The sequence below is a fragment of the Nelumbo lutea genome, chromosome 6, assembly GCF_056320005.1.
Source record: "Nelumbo lutea isolate HS-2025 chromosome 6, American lotus-T2T, whole genome shotgun sequence".
Lineage (NCBI taxonomy): Eukaryota > Viridiplantae > Streptophyta > Magnoliopsida > Proteales > Nelumbonaceae > Nelumbo > Nelumbo lutea.
This window is the reverse complement of record NC_142689.1, coordinates 70,216,264-70,235,627: the sequence shown is the minus strand read 5'-3', so window position 1 is coordinate 70,235,627 and position 19,364 is coordinate 70,216,264. Positions and strand designations below refer to the sequence as shown.

General features: G+C 36.9%; 1 protein-coding gene across 2 annotated transcripts in view; it reads right to left on the bottom strand.

Annotated features, from left to right (window-relative positions):
* LOC148849532 (uncharacterized) overlaps nt 1–19,364 on the bottom strand; it is a 40,067-nt gene that overhangs the window by 5,979 nt on the left and 14,724 nt on the right. Inside the window, exons 5-13 of one of the 2 annotated variants that reach the window (XM_088950793.1) lie at nt 15,860–15,934; nt 14,504–14,575; nt 14,317–14,415; nt 11,221–11,292; nt 11,030–11,144; nt 5,045–5,113; nt 4,710–4,814; nt 4,427–4,667; nt 3,453–3,561 (exon numbers count right to left, since the gene is read on the bottom strand). In XM_088950793.1, the coding sequence (XP_088806919.1) occupies nt 3,453–3,561; nt 4,427–4,667; nt 4,710–4,814; nt 5,045–5,113; nt 11,030–11,144; nt 11,221–11,292; nt 14,317–14,415; nt 14,504–14,575; nt 15,860–15,934 (957 nt within the window). Of the gene's footprint in view, nt 1–3,452; nt 3,562–4,426; nt 4,815–5,044; nt 5,114–11,029; nt 11,145–11,220; nt 11,293–14,316; nt 14,416–14,503; nt 14,576–15,859; nt 15,935–19,364 lie in introns of both variants that reach the window. The other variant, XM_088950791.1, reaches the window with a different exon arrangement.

Below are 19,364 nucleotides of genomic sequence, written 5' to 3'. Positions count from 1 at the left end.
TTGTTTGGGAGCAGTTGGAGTCTACCAGCAGAAGTTCACATGCTCTTCAACCATTCTACCTTTTATTGGCCTACAAAAAAAGGGAGAATTATGTGGAGATGTGCTCGTGCTACCTTGATTTGGACTCCTTGGGAAGAAAGGAATGCTAGAATTTTTCAAGAAAAGGAAAGGAGTAGTCAGGAATTGAAAGACTGTGTGTTATATACGGTCAGCAGTATTTTTCAAGAAAAGGGAAGAAAGGAATGCTGAAGACCTTGGAAATCTTTCATCAATTCTCCTTTAATGACCTTTGGAGAAATTGATCAGCAGTAGCGAGGTACTCATCCCTAAAGGACAAATCAATTACAAGATGGTCTCCTCCATTCGAAGGCTCACTGAAGTTGAACTTTGATGGAAGTAGTTTGGGTAATCCAGGATTATCTGGAATGGGAGGTGCTTTGAGAAATGAGAAGGGAGAGATTTTGTTGCTCTACTCAGGTCCCTTGGGAATTGGAAACTCCATCAGGGTAGAACTTTTAGTTGTTGTACAAGGGGTGCAATTTGCAAACCAGCTAGGGGTACAACACCTAACGATCGAGGGGGATTCCAAAGTGGTGGTGGGTTGGTTGAAAAATCCTGAAAAGGCTATGTGGTGTTACAAGAATGAAATGAAGAAATTTAGTTGCTTGACAAGGAATATGTTGGTCACTGTACAGTGGGTGGGGAGATCAGCAAATACTTTGTTAGATGTATTAGCCAAGCAAGGGGTAAATAGGGAAGAATTGTTTTGGGCTCAGTTGTGATTCTTGCTTTTCTTTCCTAGTTTACTTGTAAGATTCAAGGAGGGGCTGCAGCTCACGCCTCTCCCTGGGATGTTGTATGAACTCACTCTAAATCTGCTTCTGAATTAATAAATTTATTATCATTCATCAAAAAAAAAAAAGATGGTGAGGTGGCAGTGTCGAAGGACGTGGAGGATGGTGGAGTGAGTGGACAGCAGGTCAAAGGACACATGGAGATTGGGATTGGTGAACCAGTGGAAGTTCAAAGGTTGAACAAAAGGAATGTGAAAGAAGATGGGGAACAAGTAATAACAAGTGAGTTTAAAATTAGAATAAGGGTTGGGGACCACTTTTTTTAAGAGACTAGGAAAGGTTTTAAAGAGGGAAACCAAAATAGAAGTGGTAAGAGGGAGGGCTATTACTGGAAAGGGGAAAATGTTTTCGAAGGGGTCAAGATACCCATAAGGTTAGAGAAGAGAGAAGGGGGAGAGAGAGACTTCAAAGGAAAACTGGATTTGGGTAGGGTTTGAGAAAGGAAGAAATTTGCAGTGGTATATGGAGTTGCAAAGGAGTTTGGGAGTGGCTCAAAGCTGGTGGAAAACACAACAAATGAGGAAGAGTGTTTGCAGTTGAATAGCAAGGAAGGACAGAAATTAAGTGTGCCGAACCAGAGAAATCAGTTGAATAAGGAGCAACATTTGAACCTACACGCCGATATGGGGGAAATAGTAGAGATTGGTAATGAGATAACAGAGGGGAATGAGATGGAATGAATCAAATTTTGGTGACAGCGACGGTGGACACAACGGAGAAAATTCCACCTCGTTTGAAAGCCCTTGACATAGGCAGCTGAACACAGAGGTGAGTTCTGCACCTTTATCCTCTTCACCTATGCTGGAGGATCTTAACAAGTGGAGGGTAGGGAAACCAAAGTTGGAGTAAAGGAGGTATGGGGAGACTGGGAGGGGTCAAGAGAAAGTTTTCTAGTGTGGGTGAGAAAGCTGATTATCAGCACAGGTGTATAATAGAAAGAGAAGAGCCTCGGTGTAGGGATATGGAGGAATTGGGAGTGAAAGGGGACAAGTGAAAGTTCAGGAGGAGATGGGGGAAGAAATAAGGATCAGGGAGGGAGAACAGTAACGTGGCAGGATGCACATTGAAGTATTGAACAACTTGTAGAAAGACAAGTGGTGGTGGGAAAGTCTCCTGGGTCACTTTTCCTGGGCGGGGAAACGTGGTTGGAAAAGCAATAGAGCACATTGAAAGGAGTAAAAGAGAAGAGTATAAGAAAAATAAAGCTACTGGGGAAGGGGATGAAGAGTGGGAGGAAGGAGAAGGGCAAGAAGGTTTAGTTGAAGATGAGTGAAGGGAGTTTCTAGAAAAGTGGAGGTGGGGGAACTATAAAGCTTAAAATGAAGTTGATGCCATGGAATTTGAAGGGCCTAAGAGATGGAAAAAGAAGAATTCTGTTTAGGAAAGTGCTGAGAAAACACTTCGGTGTAAATTATTGTAAAATCAATGAAATTCTGTTATTGATCAAAAGAAAAGATTGAAAAATGAAACAAGTATAAAAAAAAAAGAAGATTGAAAAATGAAATTTGGTGTAATAACAGTGGGAAATGGTTGGCCTTGACAGTGGATCATTTGAAGAGGAGAGGATTCTGCATGGCTAGCATATGTTACCTTTGTAAAGAGGATGAGGAATCAGTTAGTCATTTGTTTTTTTTATCAATGTTAGTCATTTGTTTTTTTATCAATGTCAGTCATTTGTTTATTTCTTGCAAAATTACTGACTTCTTATGGAATTTCTTTGCAACATTGTTTGGTGTAAGATACTTCAATCCAATAGAGACCTTCTCTTCAGGGCCGTAACTCAGAGACAGGGAGAAGGCCAAGTTGATTTGGAGTTGCTAACCTTTCGCTATTTGCTGGAATGTATCGAAGGATAGAAACAGATGAGCATTTGAAGACAAGGCATGGAGCTTGGATAGGATGGTGGTGGTTGTTGGTAAATCAGTTTCAGTCTGGAATTTGGTGCTGCCAGAATTTGCACAAGTCAACAAAGAGGAGCTTGGGGATTTTTAGGGGAAGCCAATTTATAACTTGGATGGCATATTTTGAGTTGTATCTTCTTTTCTTATTTGTTGGTAGGTATTGCCTTGACACCTGATTAGATTGTACTATTTTCTTCTTAAATGAAAATTTTTCTTTTACTATCAAAAAAAGACCTTAACCTTTACAGCAATGTAAACAAAAAAGAAACCCATCATGGAAACATCAGCAAAAATCATGAAAGCTGCCACAGTTGTACTAATCCAGCACAGTTTCACTCACAATACAAAGCTTCACTTTCACCCCTCTTCTAGATGTTATGGTTGGTGGCTCAATAAAATTATTCATACTTTCATCCTTTCCTAATTAAGAAGTTTTATCACTAAAAATGAAAATGTACATCAGTCCATGCACGTCCATGTATGGTAGTTTGATTCGTAGTGGATGCATATTGAGGTGTATAACTAAACAAATAATAGCGGGAAAAATGTAGATGAAGAAAGAGAATCAAGATTCTGTTTCAGAATAAAGTCTGGTTTCAGAATAAATAACATAAGATGTCAACAGTCTCATTATCTAATAAATCATTATCTCCATGCTGAATTATTTTGCAATGTAAATCCGGAAGTGTAGACTTACCTTGTTAAAGTTCCATACTGAGTCATCATCATTTGTGTCAAAGGTTCCCCACATAGGTTCATCATAACTTTTGTCCCCAGAAATCACAGATTCGCCACCACCATGATCACTGCAAAGGAAATCAACATGAACTCAGATTATCTAGGTAATTCACCCTAATAATTTAATATCCCAAGTTATTTGATAGTAAAAAAAGATTCTTTAAAAAGAAAATAAAATGGATTACAATAGCCTGGTGATAAGATATCACTCAAGAAAAGGAAAAGATAAATGTCTTTACCCACACCCCAAAATAAATAAAAACCACTCATTCAACCCCAATAATCCCATTGGAAAAACCAATACAAGAAATCTATGACCATGACTGGACAGAATAAACTAAAAACCCAGGCCATCCCAATTCCAAATTCATCTGTCAATGCATTAATTACCTATTCACTACAAAAAATTCACTTCAGCAAATCAAACACACCTCTTCTACTTAGCTACATCAAACTCTCAATTAATCTCACTTTGAAAAACATCTCCAAGCTCTCTAAGCTCCAGCCAAAATCTAAGTGAATCTCCAAACTCTCCAAGCCCCATGACAAAACTTCACTTAAACCTCTCCCAGCTGTGATATTATTCTAATCTGCCTCTTCCACTTTCTTCCAACTCCATTAACATTTTAATTGCAAACTCTTCTACCACAAAAGTTGCAAAATATCAGTAATATATCCGTTCAACTTTCCATGTGAAATGTGTAGTCAACAAAGAATAAGACTAAGCATATTGAGTAGCAAAATATGCAAGTCATAGATATCTTTACACATCTTAGAAGTGAATAAAGATAGCATGTCCACATGTGTGCAACCTTCTATCTAGTGCCAATATGTATAGGTCTACCAGATATCAATATGACTAGAGAGAAGTGCCTCAAATATCATAGCAAGAAAGAAAGATTACAAGATACCATTATCAAGTAATAGCCATACCTCTGGTATTCTTTAGCACGGGGTGAAGCATCTGCCCCAAAGTTCCATCCAGAATGAATATCTGGAAATTCTTGAGATTGACTCTCAAGTGCACCCCTTCCTGCAGGGCTACCAAGCGGGCTTCTTGCTGAACCATCTTCACTCTGAGCATAAGTTGATCCAATCTCAGAGGCCCGTTCTCCTACGTTTGTAGGCTTCTCTGACTTTATATCAACATTAGGTGGTGAAGCTGTGGTTAGACCTTCATCTGTTGAAGCTTTCGGTGGTAAACCTGTGGTTAGACCTTCATCTGTGGAAACTTTTTCTTTCCTAACTGATGTTGATTTTGGTTTTGGTGGGGCTATGGCATTTTGCACATCAAGAGTGAGCTCTTTGACAAAAGTGAATCCTGAAAGTATAAATTATGTAACAGAATTATTAATTAAACAGATTGCAAACATATATACAAAAGTTTATTGAGGCAGTACATATTCTAGAATCTAGACAACGGTGGCCCATGTTGATATTTGTCCAAAATAGGAAAGGAAGCATCAGCTAAAATAAACAAAATATAAAATCCCAAGGTTTCCACTTTGCATCATGGACTACATGTTGCACATGCCAAGGATCACATATTACCTTCATCTCCAAACTTATCCCAATCTTCGTCCCAATCAGCTGCGCCCTCTTGGATGCCAGGTTGCCAGCCTTAAAGGAGGTCAATAAAAGAAAAAGAAATGTTAGAGATATAACTAATATGAAGAACAATCGAATAAAGAAAGGTGAAACCTAAAATGAAATACAAATCTGTAAGTATGACATGCCAATTTGGGAGAAGTACAAGTGTAATACTGTTGAAGGAATTTCTTTTATAGTTTATAACCCAAATAAGTGGGTTGGCTAGTGTGCTAGCTAAATCATCAAAACCAAATAAGGTGTCATGTACGGGAGTTCCCTCTCTTTAAGTGGGGAGGCCGAGTGCCATTCATCTTAGGGGAGGGGGTAATTGCATACTTACCTCACTCCCTATTTAAGTTCCTTAAAGGGAAACTAGAAATCCTCTTCGGAGAAATTTATGTCTCAGAGCATACCACTCTTAAAGGTTCCTAATAAAAGCCAAGATAAAGAGAGAAGAAAAGAGAAGTTCTTAAGGGAAAACAAGGAAGAGAAAAAGAAATCTCACTAATACAGGTTGGTAAAAATAAAGTTCTTTCTGTAAATACTTCCTATATGTGTCTTCTGCTATATATCCTTCTCTCTCTTTTGTTTTACTTCTAAAGGAAATAGAGGGAAAGAAACATTCTACAACCAGGTATTTTTACTTGGTTGATTATGGTCCCTCTATCAAGACAGGTTAGGGATTAAACCATCTACAGTCTTATTCCCAATGGCTGATTATGGTTCCCTTCAAATGGAAATGAAGAACAGGGGTAAAAAACTGTATACAGTTAAATTGACTATTTGACAGACTACAGTTTCCTTCTCATATACAAAATCTAGAAGATTAAGGCTGTCTACAGTCAGGATTTTGTCTGATTGACTACAGTTTATTGTGAAGAAAGGAATGAGAAGGAAATCTTCATTGTATCAAAAAGAAAAGAAATAGAGAAATATATTTTTTATCAGCATAATGAGTTCATTAATTAATGTTTGAGAAAGATACAAAGTTTTAGCTATACAGTGGCCCAAAACTCAACAAAAAAAGCAGCTTGCCCACCCTATTTTGGTTTGCCATCTCCCCTTTTTTACTATCACAAATTACAACATTGCCCAAAATAATGTGGATCTGTTAGCTCCCTGTTTTGCTACAATATCTACCAACCCATTTGTTGTTCTTTTTACCCAACCAAAACTTAGGGATGCAAACAGATGAGATCAAATTCGAATCAGGGTATATCCAAATCCAATCCGATTGCACAAAACCGAGATCCGATCGGATCGGATCTCACAAACAGCGATTTGAATCTGAATCCGTTAAGGATGTCGGATATCCAAATATAATCCGATCCGATTCAAATTATGAAAATTTTAATAACTTATTAAAAGAAAAAAAACATAAAAAATTATAGAGAAAAACAAAAAAATGTAAGTATTTTTTTCAACTATTTTCATCATATATATTAATATATGCATGTCCTTTTATAAAAAAAATTACAAAAAGTGCAATAAAGACATATTTATAAATAAATATTTTTTTGATAAGATATTTATAAATAGATATATTAATATACACGTATCTTTTTATAAGTAAATGTGTTTATAAATATACACATATATTGGTCAGATCGTACCCTTTTGGATCAGATAGGGGGTGATCCAAATCCAATCTGATTTCCAATCGGTTCTAATTATCCAATTCGATCCGAAAATCCGACAAAATAGGATTAGTTTGGATTGGATGGAATCAATATCCAATCCATTTGCACCCCTACCAAAACTAGAGTTACAAATTTTTGCACAAAAGTCGATTTCTCTAAAGGCAAATCCATATTTCCAAGGGGCTGAGTTGACTTTGTTTCACCCAAGAAATGACCAATAAGGAGTCTCTCCCTCTACTTCAAGCTCTCTAACACCCAGCTGTATTGCTAGTTTTAGTTCTTGTAATAGGGCCATTATTTCAGCCTTACCCATATCCCCAAAATCAATTGGCCCTTAGAATAAGGCCGCTACTACACCTTGATGGTTTCTAAAACCCCCTACCTGCCTTCCCCAGATTGCCAAAAGAGCTCCCAACAAAATTTAGTTTCAGCTTATTTGGTCCTACCAGTTTTGCATTCCATTCTCCCTGCTTCTTTGTGTGTATCTGTTTGTACCACTTTAGTAAACACTGTGAAGAGAAGGTTTAATATTGCATGCTTACAAGGAACTAAATGGAAGAGTAAAAAAGCTAAAGAAATTGATGATTATAAATTATGGTACACAGGAGAAGCAAATAATAGAAATGGAGTAACGACAACAGTAGCAGATAAGGATATGAAAAATGACATTGTAAATGCTAAAATAATTGGAGATAGAATGATTATAATTAGACTTAAGGGAGGAAATCATTAGCAAAATTAGTGCTTATATACATCAAGTGATTCTTAAAAAAACATTAAAAGACAATTTTGGGAAAACCTAGAAGGATTAATCCAAGAAATACCAAATGAAAAGAAGATTTTTATAAGGGGAGACCAAAATGAACATGTAGGTTAAAGAAGTGTTTGATATGATATGGAGCGTGGAGGTTATGGGTTTGAGGAGAGGAGGAAACAGGAGATACATACTAGAATTTGCAATAGAATATAATATGGAAATTTTAAACACACTTTTCAAAAAGAAGGATAATCACTTAATAAAATTAGTAAGTTGATCAAACATAAATCAAATAAAATTTTTCCTTACTAGAACAATAGAAAGAATGATGTGTAAGGATTGCAAAGTTATTCTTGGGGAAAGCTTAACCACACAACATAGATTGGTGGTGGCAGATGTGAACATTAGGAAATAGAAGAAAATTAGGGAAGAAAAATAAAGTGTCCAAGAATTAGGTGGGCTAATCTAAGAGGAGAAAAACTAGCACAATTTACAGACTGGTTGATAGTAGAAGAAAATTGAAATTTATAGATGAAAAGTCTAATGCTATGTGGCTTGAAATGGCAACTACATAAAGAAAGCTGAAAAGGATGTTTTAGGAGAATCTAAAGGGAAATGAAAAGGTGCTAAAAAAACTTGGTGGTGGAATGAAGAGGATCAAAATATATTCATATCAAATCAAGCATGTTATAAAGATTGGAAAAAGACTAAAATTGGAGCTCTATGAAACTCGGGAATGGCAAGTATTGGTGGTGTGTTTAGAGATCACTCAAGCAATGTGATGGCTATGCCTTTGGTAGTTATAGGGGTAGGGGATTCACTAAAGGCTGAACTGATGACACTGCTATAAGATTTGCCAAACAAATCAAACTTCAAAAACTTGGAGGTTGAAGGGGATTCAAAACTGGTTGTATCCTGGACTACCACTAGGTGTAATGTACCTTGGATTTATAGACATGCTCTAAGTGAAATAGAAAGCCTGAAAAGGGACCTGAATGCCACTTTTGCTTGGACAAGAAGGATTGCAAATGGGATGACCGACGCATTAGCTAAACAAGAGGTCTATACTTTATAGGCAGATTTATCTTGGGTTTTATTGTAATTCTGTTATTGGGCATTGCTTTTTAGACTTCTTCATTTTGGGTGACTGGACACCCAATCTTTTGTAACTCGTTTTTTTCACATACTAACAAAATTAACCTTTTCTTGTTGATAAAAAAGACTAAAAATGGAGAAAACTTAGAAAAATATAAAGCCATAAGAAAAGAAGTTAAACAAAAATTAAGCAAAGTTAAACTTAAGGCATATGATGAGCTCGATCATAAATTAGGCACTAAAGAGGGAGAAAAACGAATTTATAAACTAGAAAAGATGATAAGAAATTATTAAATAAAGACAGATTTAAACCATGTTAGATGAATACCAATCAAAGAATCTTGGTAAAAGATGCAAGGAAAGATGGAAAAATATTTTGGAAACAACCTTGTACTTTGATGGAAGTGCGTTTGGAAACCCAGGTGCAGCAGGAATCGGTGGAATTTTTAGAAGAAGAGATGGCACAGTTATTTGGGCTTTTAGTGGACCGATAGGGATAGCCTCTTCAACAAAGGCTGAAATTATGGCAGCACTAACTGGAATCAGGATTTGGGCTTTCAGAACATCACCATAAAAGGAGATTCAGCAAATACCATCAAGTGGCTAGCTGACTGGCAGTGGTCCATGGGCTTTAGCTCATTTCTTGGCTGAAGCAAGGAATATCTTTCTCAACCTAAATGCACAGCTGGGTTGGATCCCTAGGGAGCTAAACACAGATGCGGATGATCTAGCAAAAGCTGGTGCTCACAGGGATGTCTTGTTAACTGATAGTTCTCTTCCTACTTAACACTTGAGTTGTAATTTCTGTGTACATCTTCTTATGTACCCTCTATTTCATTAATAAAGTTACCGTCTTTTTCAAATATATATATATATATATATATATATATATATATATTGGAAATTATTAAATGAACAAATAGAGAGCACTAATGGATGAGAGATTAGAATACTCAGTGTTAAAAATAACATGTACCTTCGTAAAATTAGAACAACTGAAGTGAAAAAGGGGTTAATAATATCAAGGGAAAGGCATTAGGACCAGAAGTATTCTAATAGAAGTGTGGAAAGCCGGAAAGGTATGGGAGAGGCAGACTTATTATAACTAACTAAGCTATTTAATAAAATAATGAAAGAAAAGAAGATTCCTAGAGAATGGAGAAAGAGTAATATGGTGCCTTTATTTAAGAAGAAAGAAAATATACAAAGTGGTAATAACTACCAAGGGTTTAAACACATGAGCCACACTATAGAACTTTTCTCTCTAATCTCTGGGAGAGAAAAGTTTAGAGGAAAAAAAATGATAGATCATTATGTGGTGTTCATTAATATAGAGAAAGCATATACAATAGAGTCCCAAGAATGATAACATGGTGGATGTTGGAAAAGAAAGGGGTTTCAAATAGGTATGTAGAATACATGTCGTAGAGACATCAGATTTTACAATTACGAAGGGTTTTCACCAAAGTTGAGCACTTATCCCTTATTCATTTGCATTGATCATAGATAAATTGACCAAACATATTCAGGAGAAGGTCCTATGGTGAAGGTTATATGCCGTGACGTTGTTTTAATTGATGAAGCTAATGAAGGATTAAATGCAAAATTAAGTTTATGGACAAGTACCCTAGAAAAGAGAGGTTTAAAAATAAGTAGGCCTATAACAGAATATGTGATTTTTTTAAGAAGGTAAAGTAGCGTATTAGGAAAAGGAAGAACGCATGTACAATGAGGACCTGTACAATGGGAATATACAAGAAGCTCAATGGAAATGTGATATGTAAATTTAATAATAATAGCAGTACAAATCAGGGGCTAGAAGAAATGATTTGTTACAAGTTGAAAGGGCTTGAAGGGCTAGGGGTAGACCAAAAAGTACCTGGTTAGTAGTAAGAAATGATTTAAGGACTATTAATTTTACAGTGGATATGGCATTAAATAGAATGGATTGATGAAACAAGATTCATGTAGCCAACCCCATATAGTTGCGATAAGGCTTGGATGATGATGATTCAAACATCAAACATATCAGCCTTTACTAGTAGATATACCTCACATATCCTCAGAACTATCTTCTTTACAAATACAAACTCTATTATTTGCACATGCATGGTCCTACAGTAGAAATGACAATAAAGCAAGATCCAAGTTTTAGAATTCATAATTATGCACAAAATGAAATACAAAGTTCAAACAATCTCCAACACTTGGATCAATGATTCCAACTGCATAGAGATTGCATGATGGCAAGAAACGAAATATGCTAAGGTTCATAACCATATCTCATATGTTTGCCTGGTTGTCCACATACATGTTACAGACTAATACTCAGTTGGAGAAAAGAAGAATATATATAGACTTACTGAAGCCAAAAAAAAGTTGTGATCCAGACAGCCGATTAAAACAATTAGATGGATGAATTATAACAAAGAAACAATATGGTGGTGAAATTACCGAAAGGAAGCTCGACAAGTGAAGTTGGCTTAACATGTAATCCATATTTCTTGCAACGTTCATTCAGAGATTTCACCAGCTCATCTAGGTCTGATTGGATGTGATCAGCACGAACCTTTACAAGGTAGCAAAAAACCTGGACTTAGGCAAGTTCCCATGCACTTTAAACTGATTGATCATCTTTAAATTACCTGAAGAATACCATCTGCACTGCCACCTTGCTCCATTTTGACAATTGCCTGATATAACTCCATTTTCCTTTCCTACAAAATAATAATAATAATAATAATAATAATAATAATAATAATAATAATAACAACAACAATAATAATAATAAAGTAGGGCCAAAAAATCATTCACATGGAGATTTGAGAGGTGGCGGACATTTTCAGGCCTAACTTCTTAAGGCAATCAAAGAAAAGAGGAAGATTGATGTGGACAGTTACTAAAGCTGCAACTGTTTGGGTGGTCTGGGAGGAAAGGAACAACAGAATTTTTAATGGCAAAAGTAGATCTGTGGAGAACGTTATTGAGACAATAAAAGTGAAGGTTGTATCTATCAAAAAATAAAAAAACGTGAAGGTTGCACTCTGGACTAAAAACATGGAGTGCTTTCAGAGTCTCACAGTGACTGATATTGTAAGGGCTTGGAAGGAGAGTGCACAATCCTCTAGAAACAAATACAGCATAAAAACGGATTGGAGACCCCTACAAGGTAGTAAAGTTAAGCTGAATTTTGATGGAAGCTCATTGGACATTAGGCAATCCTGGTACGGTAAGATTTGGTGGGCCAATTAGAAATTCAGAGGGCAGATTGCTGGCCCTTTACTCCGGACCAATTGGTGTGGCTAACTCCATTAAAGCTGAATTTTTGGTTTTACTACAAGGTCTCAGGATAGCTAAGCAATTGGGCCTCAGACAAGTGGAGGTGGAAGGGGATTCCAAAGTAATCATCTCTTGGGCAAGAAATAACAGACATATTCCATGGACTCTCAAGAATGCCTTCAAGGAAATAGCAAGGGTTGCAAGAGAGCTAAATGCTGAATTTAAATGAGTTAGAAGAAGTGCAGCAAATGGGGTAGCTGACTCCCATGCTAAACAAGGGGTAGATAGGCAGCAATTGTTTTGGCCATCTTTGTAACAAGTGTTGGTTGTTGGGCTGATGTTATGGTCATTAAATTAAACTTATAATGTTTTTTCACATTTTTTTATTATAATCTAAGTTTATTCGATAAAAAAAAAAAATTGGCTACCTACACAAACTCTAATTAAGATGAACTTTGAAGGATGCAGCTTGGGCAAGCCTGGGAACTCAAGGATTGGAAGAGTGTTTAGGAGCTGCAATGGAGATATAATAGCACTTTATTCAATGCCTATTGGGCACGGTTATTCCACAAAGGTGGAATACTAACAGTTTTGCATGATTTAATACTGGGAAGATCTTTTAAATGCAGGAATATATTGGTAGAGGGTGATTCAAAACCAGTGGTGGAGGTTTGGTGTGCTCTCAGAGTCAGGGATCTCTTGGGATTTTGGTTTTAGAAGAGGGTTGAGGGAAGATGAGTGTGAGTCTCTAGTGCTGTTGATTTCAACCAGAGGATCTACTTGGACCAATCTATAGCTGATTGTAGAGTTTGGTCCCCAACTTCTGATGGCTTATTTTCCTGTGCATCTTTCTTTGGTTTGCTCACTCATATTGATCGTATGGGGGTGAACTTCCCAGTGAAAGAAATATGGTCTAAACCGATCCCTCCAAAAGTACAAGCTTTCTGTTGGGAAGTGTTCCTAGGGAAGGTAAACACTTGTGATGTGCTACAGAAAAGAAGGCCAAACAATTGCCTCTCTCCTCATGTGTGTGTCCTTTGTTTGGGATGTGGTGAAACTCTAACCCACTTACTATTATCCTGCTCTTTTGCTTCTGGTATTTGGAATGTTGTTTGCTCTCTCTTTGGATGTAGATGGGCTCCCCCACAAGATGTGGCAAGTCTATTCAGCCCCTCTTTCCTGTGTCAACAGAAGAAAAGGGGAAAATGCATATGGAAGGCAGTGAGAGCAGCTACAGTATGGACTATATGGGAAGAAAGAAACCTAAGAATCTTTTCAGGAAAAAGCAAAACAAAAGAGGAAGTTATTGAAGCCATAAAAATCAGAACTGTACATTGGGTGAAGACCATGGAGATATTCAGAAACTACTCTACGAATGAGATTCTAAGAAATTGGGCTGAAGTAGCACAAACAGATGTACCCAAAGTTCTTATAAGCATGGAATGGAAGCCACCAGCACTGAACAAACTAAAACTGAACTTTGATGGGAGTTCTCTTGGCAACCCTGGAAGGGCAAGCATTGGGGGTGTGTTTAGAAATCATCTGGGTGTGGTGGTGGCACTCTACTCAGGATCAATAGGTTATGGTGACGCAATACAGGCTGAATCTCTAGCCCTACTTCAAGGTCTAAAGATCGCTGAGCAGATAGGAACAACAGACTTAGAAATTGAAGGAGACTCACTATTGGTCACCTCTTGGGCCAAAAACATCGCATCAATACCTTGGAAGCTCAAATTTATTTTCAAAGAAATTGACACACTTGCGAGGAAGTTCAACTCTCAGTTTGGTTGGGTCAAAAGGGATGCAAATGGGATGGCGGATACCCTAGCAAAACAAGGGGCAAATAGATCATCACTGTAATGAGCATAATTGTAACTGATCGCTGGAGATTGCAGTTTATTCCTCTGCAATCGTTATCTATTGTATCCTAATTTCTCTGTTATTAATGAAAGATTTTTTGCTGACCAAAAAAAAAAAACCAGTGGTGAGTTGGTTCAAGAATATAACATTCAGGACACAGAAATCTATTGAGGGAAAGTAAAGAAATTAGCTATTCAGTTAAATGCTACCTTCTGTTGGACTTACAGATCTGCAACAGCAAGGCTGTTGCTTTGGCAAGACAATGTGTTAATAGTGAACAATTGTTTTGGGGGGTGGCTCCCAGAGGGAAGTAGTTGTAAAAAGTTTAAGGGAACACCATATGGGGCAGGCTTCCATAGGCATGGATAGAAAGTGCTAGCCAACAAAAGGGGGTGCTTGGCAGTTGGAACAATTTCTACCCCAAAAAAGGCAGTTGGCATAATTAAATGTGCATTCCATTTTTTCAACTAATTAATAAAACTTTTTATTATTACTGATAACAAAATTATTGTAACAAGTGATTAAGATATTTAGATGCACAAACAGAAAGGATGGTTTCCTGATCATCAATCAACAAAAGAGGCTGATTGGTTTATGGTTACCTGAATGTCACGAAATGTAGCCTGTTCAATGGTTAATTTACTTGCTACATCTCCTACTTGCTTGTACTTCTCTTCATATTTCTTCGCTAGTGACTCAACCTGAGTCAATAGTGCTCCCAATAAGTCAATAAGCAGAATAAAAATTAATAAATGATAAATTTACGATCCATGCATCAAAGTCAGATACCTCACGTTTATCAGCAGAAGCCCTCTCAGTAATCTCATTAAATCTATTGTCACATCTGCTTTTATATAAAACCTAATACCAAACCAAAATCATTTAAAAAAAATTAGTAAGAGTAAGCATTTTGAACTTCAATCAGAGTGTATGAAAGGTAATCAGTACAGATATAGCCCAGGTGGCAACAGAATGTAAACTGGTTATCCTAGACACCTCAAATACAGAAAAATATAACAATTTCTTTCCACTAGTAATTTAGAATCCTTGAGGAGCTTGTAGAATAAGGAATGCATAATGTTTAATACCACATTAGCTATTTGAAGTAATGCAATTGGAGGAAAAACAAAAGAGATCAAGAGTTTTACGTGCTTGAATATGTTTTATATGTTAAGCTTACTTTTATTTTTAAATTTTCATTTTAAATATGTTTCACATGTTCTGTTTATGTATTTTAATTTGAGATGATAGTTTTAAAAAAAAAACTTATTTTAAAATTTAAATTCATGTTTTTAATTAAGATATTATGTTTAATATTTTTAATATTTTGCTTTTTTTTTTATTTTTTGGCATTTTTTACATTTTCTGCGCCTTGCTTTGAAAGGCAAAATGCCCTTGCACATTTTTTGCACCTTACACTTTTAAATCACTGCATTGAAGACTTCATATCTATCAACAAATGACTTTGCAGAGGACTTCATGCAGAACATGAACTGATTATGTGGGGTTGGGGACTCTATCAGAGCAGAGCTATTAGCTGCTGTACAAGGGGTTCAATTGCAAACCAACTGGGGGTACAGCACCTAATAATCGAAGGGGATTCCAAAGTGGTGGTGGGTTGTTTAAAAAATCCTGAAGATGCTATATGGCGCTGCAAGAATGAAATGAAGAAATTCAGTTGGTTATCAAGGAATATTGGTCACTGTGCAGTGGGTGGGGAGATCAGCAAATACTTTCAGATGTGTTAGCCAAGCAAGGGATAAAAAGGGAAGAATTGTTTTGGGCTCAGCTGTGATTCCTGTATTTCTTTCCTAGTTTACTTGTAAGATTCAAGGAGGGGCTGCAGCCCACGCCTCTCCCTGGGATGTTGTATGAATTCACAACTCTAAATCAGTTTCTCAATTAATAAATTTATTATTATTCATCAAAACATGAACTGATTATTTGATAAGAAAGTCCTCTCACTAACAAAGAACTTCTTTCCAGACAAGTTCATTAACAACACTAAATGCATTTAAGGTATCAAAACTAATGAACTTTACTGCAAGCAAGCTTTTGAAAACAAAGCAACAATACAGAATCTAATAGAGAGTGCAAATCAATAAAAAGCAGTGTGGTTATGGAAAACAAAAGAAAACCACTCACCAGTTCCTGCATCTTACTGCGGTAGAATTCCATCTTCTCTTTAGAGTCTAGGATCTCCTTCTCCAATTCTTCCACCTTTCAGTTACAAAAAGGATAAGATCAGATAGATCAATTAGATGTAACAAAATTGAATGTTCAAGTTTCAAATTTATAAATAATATATTTCAAGATTGCAAATGGTAAGAAGTTCCCATTAAAACCATTAAGCAAGAAGAGAAGACATTGGTTACTTGGTCATCCTTCAATACTCAACAACTGCAAGGATTAACTTTGAACATATCTAAATTGTCTTCTCACTGAGAACAAGTAGAAGAGAATAATAGAGAATTTTGTAACCACCTAGAGAACTTAATTATCAAAAGTTCTGCTTTATGCCTTTATTTTTCTTAAGGTCAGGTGAGAACCTAACATGCTTATCCAGTAAGAGGAAAGGAAGAAACAAAAGTTGTATTTCAATAAGATAAATATTTTCATTGTAAAGTATCTATCCAGAGTTCTGAGCTGGTATTTAAACCCACCTTAAATGATAAAAAATCCATCAGTATAATGCCACATACAAACTTGTATCTTTAAAGGCCCTAGGCTCACATAGTTTATTACTATGCTTTGATGAATTAACATTGAATTTGTTGTTGACTAGGTTGTGCCTGTGGTTTTTTTTTATCAGCAAAAGGTAAATTACTTTATTAGAATTAATTAAGCAATATTGAGTACAATTTGATGACAGGGAAGTCATCCCTAAAAGCTTTCAAACTGCAGTTACAAAGAATTCCAAAAAAAAAAAAAAAAAAAAAACTAAAAGGTTCCCAATAGCCCAAAGTACAGCAGGTTACAACTTTGCCCAAAACAAACTAGGTCTGTTAACTCCTTGCCTTACCAGAACATCTGCCAACCCATTTGCTGTCCTTATCCAGCAAAAAGTAGAATTGAATCTCTTTGCTAGAGGGTCAATTTTCCTGAAAGCATGTCTGTATTTCCAAGGAGACAATCTGAAATTCTTGGACCAGGAGATTACTAACTATGAATCTCCTTCAACTTCCAATTCCCTTACTCCGAGATGTACTGCAAGCCTCAATTCATGTACAAGAGCCATAACTTCAGCCAGGACTGAATCTCCAAAAGCAATTGGTCCTGAAAACAGGGCCAACACCACTCCTTGGTGGTTTCTAAAAACACCTCCTATTCTTGCCCTTCCTGGATTACCCAAAGAGCTACCATCAAAGTTCAACTTTAGCTTGTTAATAGGTGGAGGTTTCCCAACCATTCTTACATGTCTAACTGTTTGTGCCACTTCAGTCCAAGATCCCATTATGTCATTTGTTGAGAATCTCAAAAATATCCATAGCTTTTACCCAATGTGCAGTTCTTACTGTTATGACTTCAATCAGTTCCTCCTTTGATTTACTCTTCCCATTAAAGATTCTGTGATTTCTTTCTTCCCAAACAGTCCAAACCAATGCTACTCTTGCTGTCCTCCAAATAACTCTGCCTCTCTTCTTCTGTTGCCTAAGTAATTGGAGGAGGGGAGGGTTGTTCCATCTGCAAAGAGAGATCAGACATATTTCCAAATACAAGACAGAAAGGGGCAAGCGAATAGTAAATGAAGGAGGGTGTCACCACTTTCCTTGCACAGATACACACATGAGGAGAAAGGCACTTATTTGGCCTTCTTTTTTGTAGAAAGAGAAAGGCACTTCCCAACACAAAGCTTGTACCTTAGGAGGATAGGTCTGCACCAGATTTCTTTTACTGGAAAATTTTCCCCCAACAGGTCTGACAAGACAAGAAGGTTAAAAAAGGAAGCACAAGAAAAAAGGCCATCAGGAGAGGGAATCCAAACTCTTCCATCTGGAGAGGTAGGGTCCAAAAAAACATTTTCTAGATTTGACAGTAAGAGAAAAAGAGATTCGTACAAATTATCTCTCAGACCCCTTCTAAATCCAATTTAGACCAAGTTCCTAGGGTACCCCAAAAATGTGAGACAGGTTTAGCTTTGTAATTGGATAAAGAGAAGAGTAAGGGAAATTGTAGTTTAAGTGCCATATCCCCAATACAAAGATCCTCCTAGAATAAAACTCTTTCCCCATTGCCCACATCAAAGCGAGTAAAACTAAGAAATGTTGGTAATACCTCTATTATTGCTTTCCAAGGGGATTTTGAAGAAACATGAGTAGACAATTTTGCATCCCATCCATTTTCTACCATACCATGAATGCTTCCAATGACCTTGTGCCACAATATATCTCTTTCTAGAGGAAACCTCCAAATCCATTTTCATAGCAAATCTGTATTACTTTTTTGTCAAATTTCCAATACCAAGCCCTCCCATTTCTTTAGGTATGAATATCTGTTCCCATTTGATAAGATGATCTCTTCTTTCATCACTCGGTTCCCACAAGGATCTCTCATAATGTTTTCCAAAATCTTTGCATCCTGACCGGTATTCCAAAGATGGATAGGAAGTAAGTAGACAAGTTGGCTAAGGTGGACCTAATCAGAGTAATTCTTCCTCCCATATATATGCAACTCCTCTTCAAAAAAAGCTAATATTTTTGTGAACCTTTCTAGTACCGGTTTCCAAAAGATTTCTGCCCCAGGGTTACCGGCCCAAATGACACACCAAGATACTCTAGGGGCCAACTCCTAACCTCACCACCTAGTATTTCTACCACCACCCGAATATCTTGTTCTCCCTCATTAATTCCTGTTACACAACCTTTCCCCTTATTCACTTTCAACATCAATACCCTTTGGAATCCATCAACAAAAAGTTTTAAGTTGTACCTATGATATTTATATCAGACTTGCCTGCCAAGGTTTCCGAATTAGAAGGTATTGATAAAAAGAAGGATTCAGACTTTCTGGCACAGGGAGTCCCTAACCCCGTTTCTCTGTTTTCACCTTTTCAGTCTGTGAGTCCAGGTATACACCTCTCTAAACTATGTTTATCGAACTGTGCAGGTACAACCAATGCCATTCCTCCCTTGAATACTCTAACGGACTATGCCACAGCTCAAGATTCCAAGAACCTTCCGGACAATAGCTTAGAACAAGAGAGAGCTAGAATCTGGTCCCTAATTAACCTATTGAATATAGAGTGAACCACCCCATCACCCAACCAAAGTCGGTATCCTGAACCTTAAGCCAGGTGGATGCTAGGAGGCTGAATCAAGAGGATAAAGAAGAGTCATAAGGAAACAGAAGAGTGGAAAGGAAGAGTGAAGGAAGTAAAGTATATTTTAAGGAAGAAAGGAAAGCAAGAAGAAGAAAGCAAAGTGAGCTAGAGAAGCTTAAGTGCGGAATTAATTATGAGAAGAAGGAAGCGAGGAGCCTAAAAATAAAAAGAGGGGAACAATAGGCAACCATTGATAAGGGGTCTTAAGTAGGTTGAAATGAAGATAGATAGCTGGAATGTAAGAGGCCTTGGAAGTGCCAAAAAGAGGAGGATAATCAAGAACACTCTCAGAAAAGAAAGACCAAATCTGGTTCTGATCCAAGAAACCAA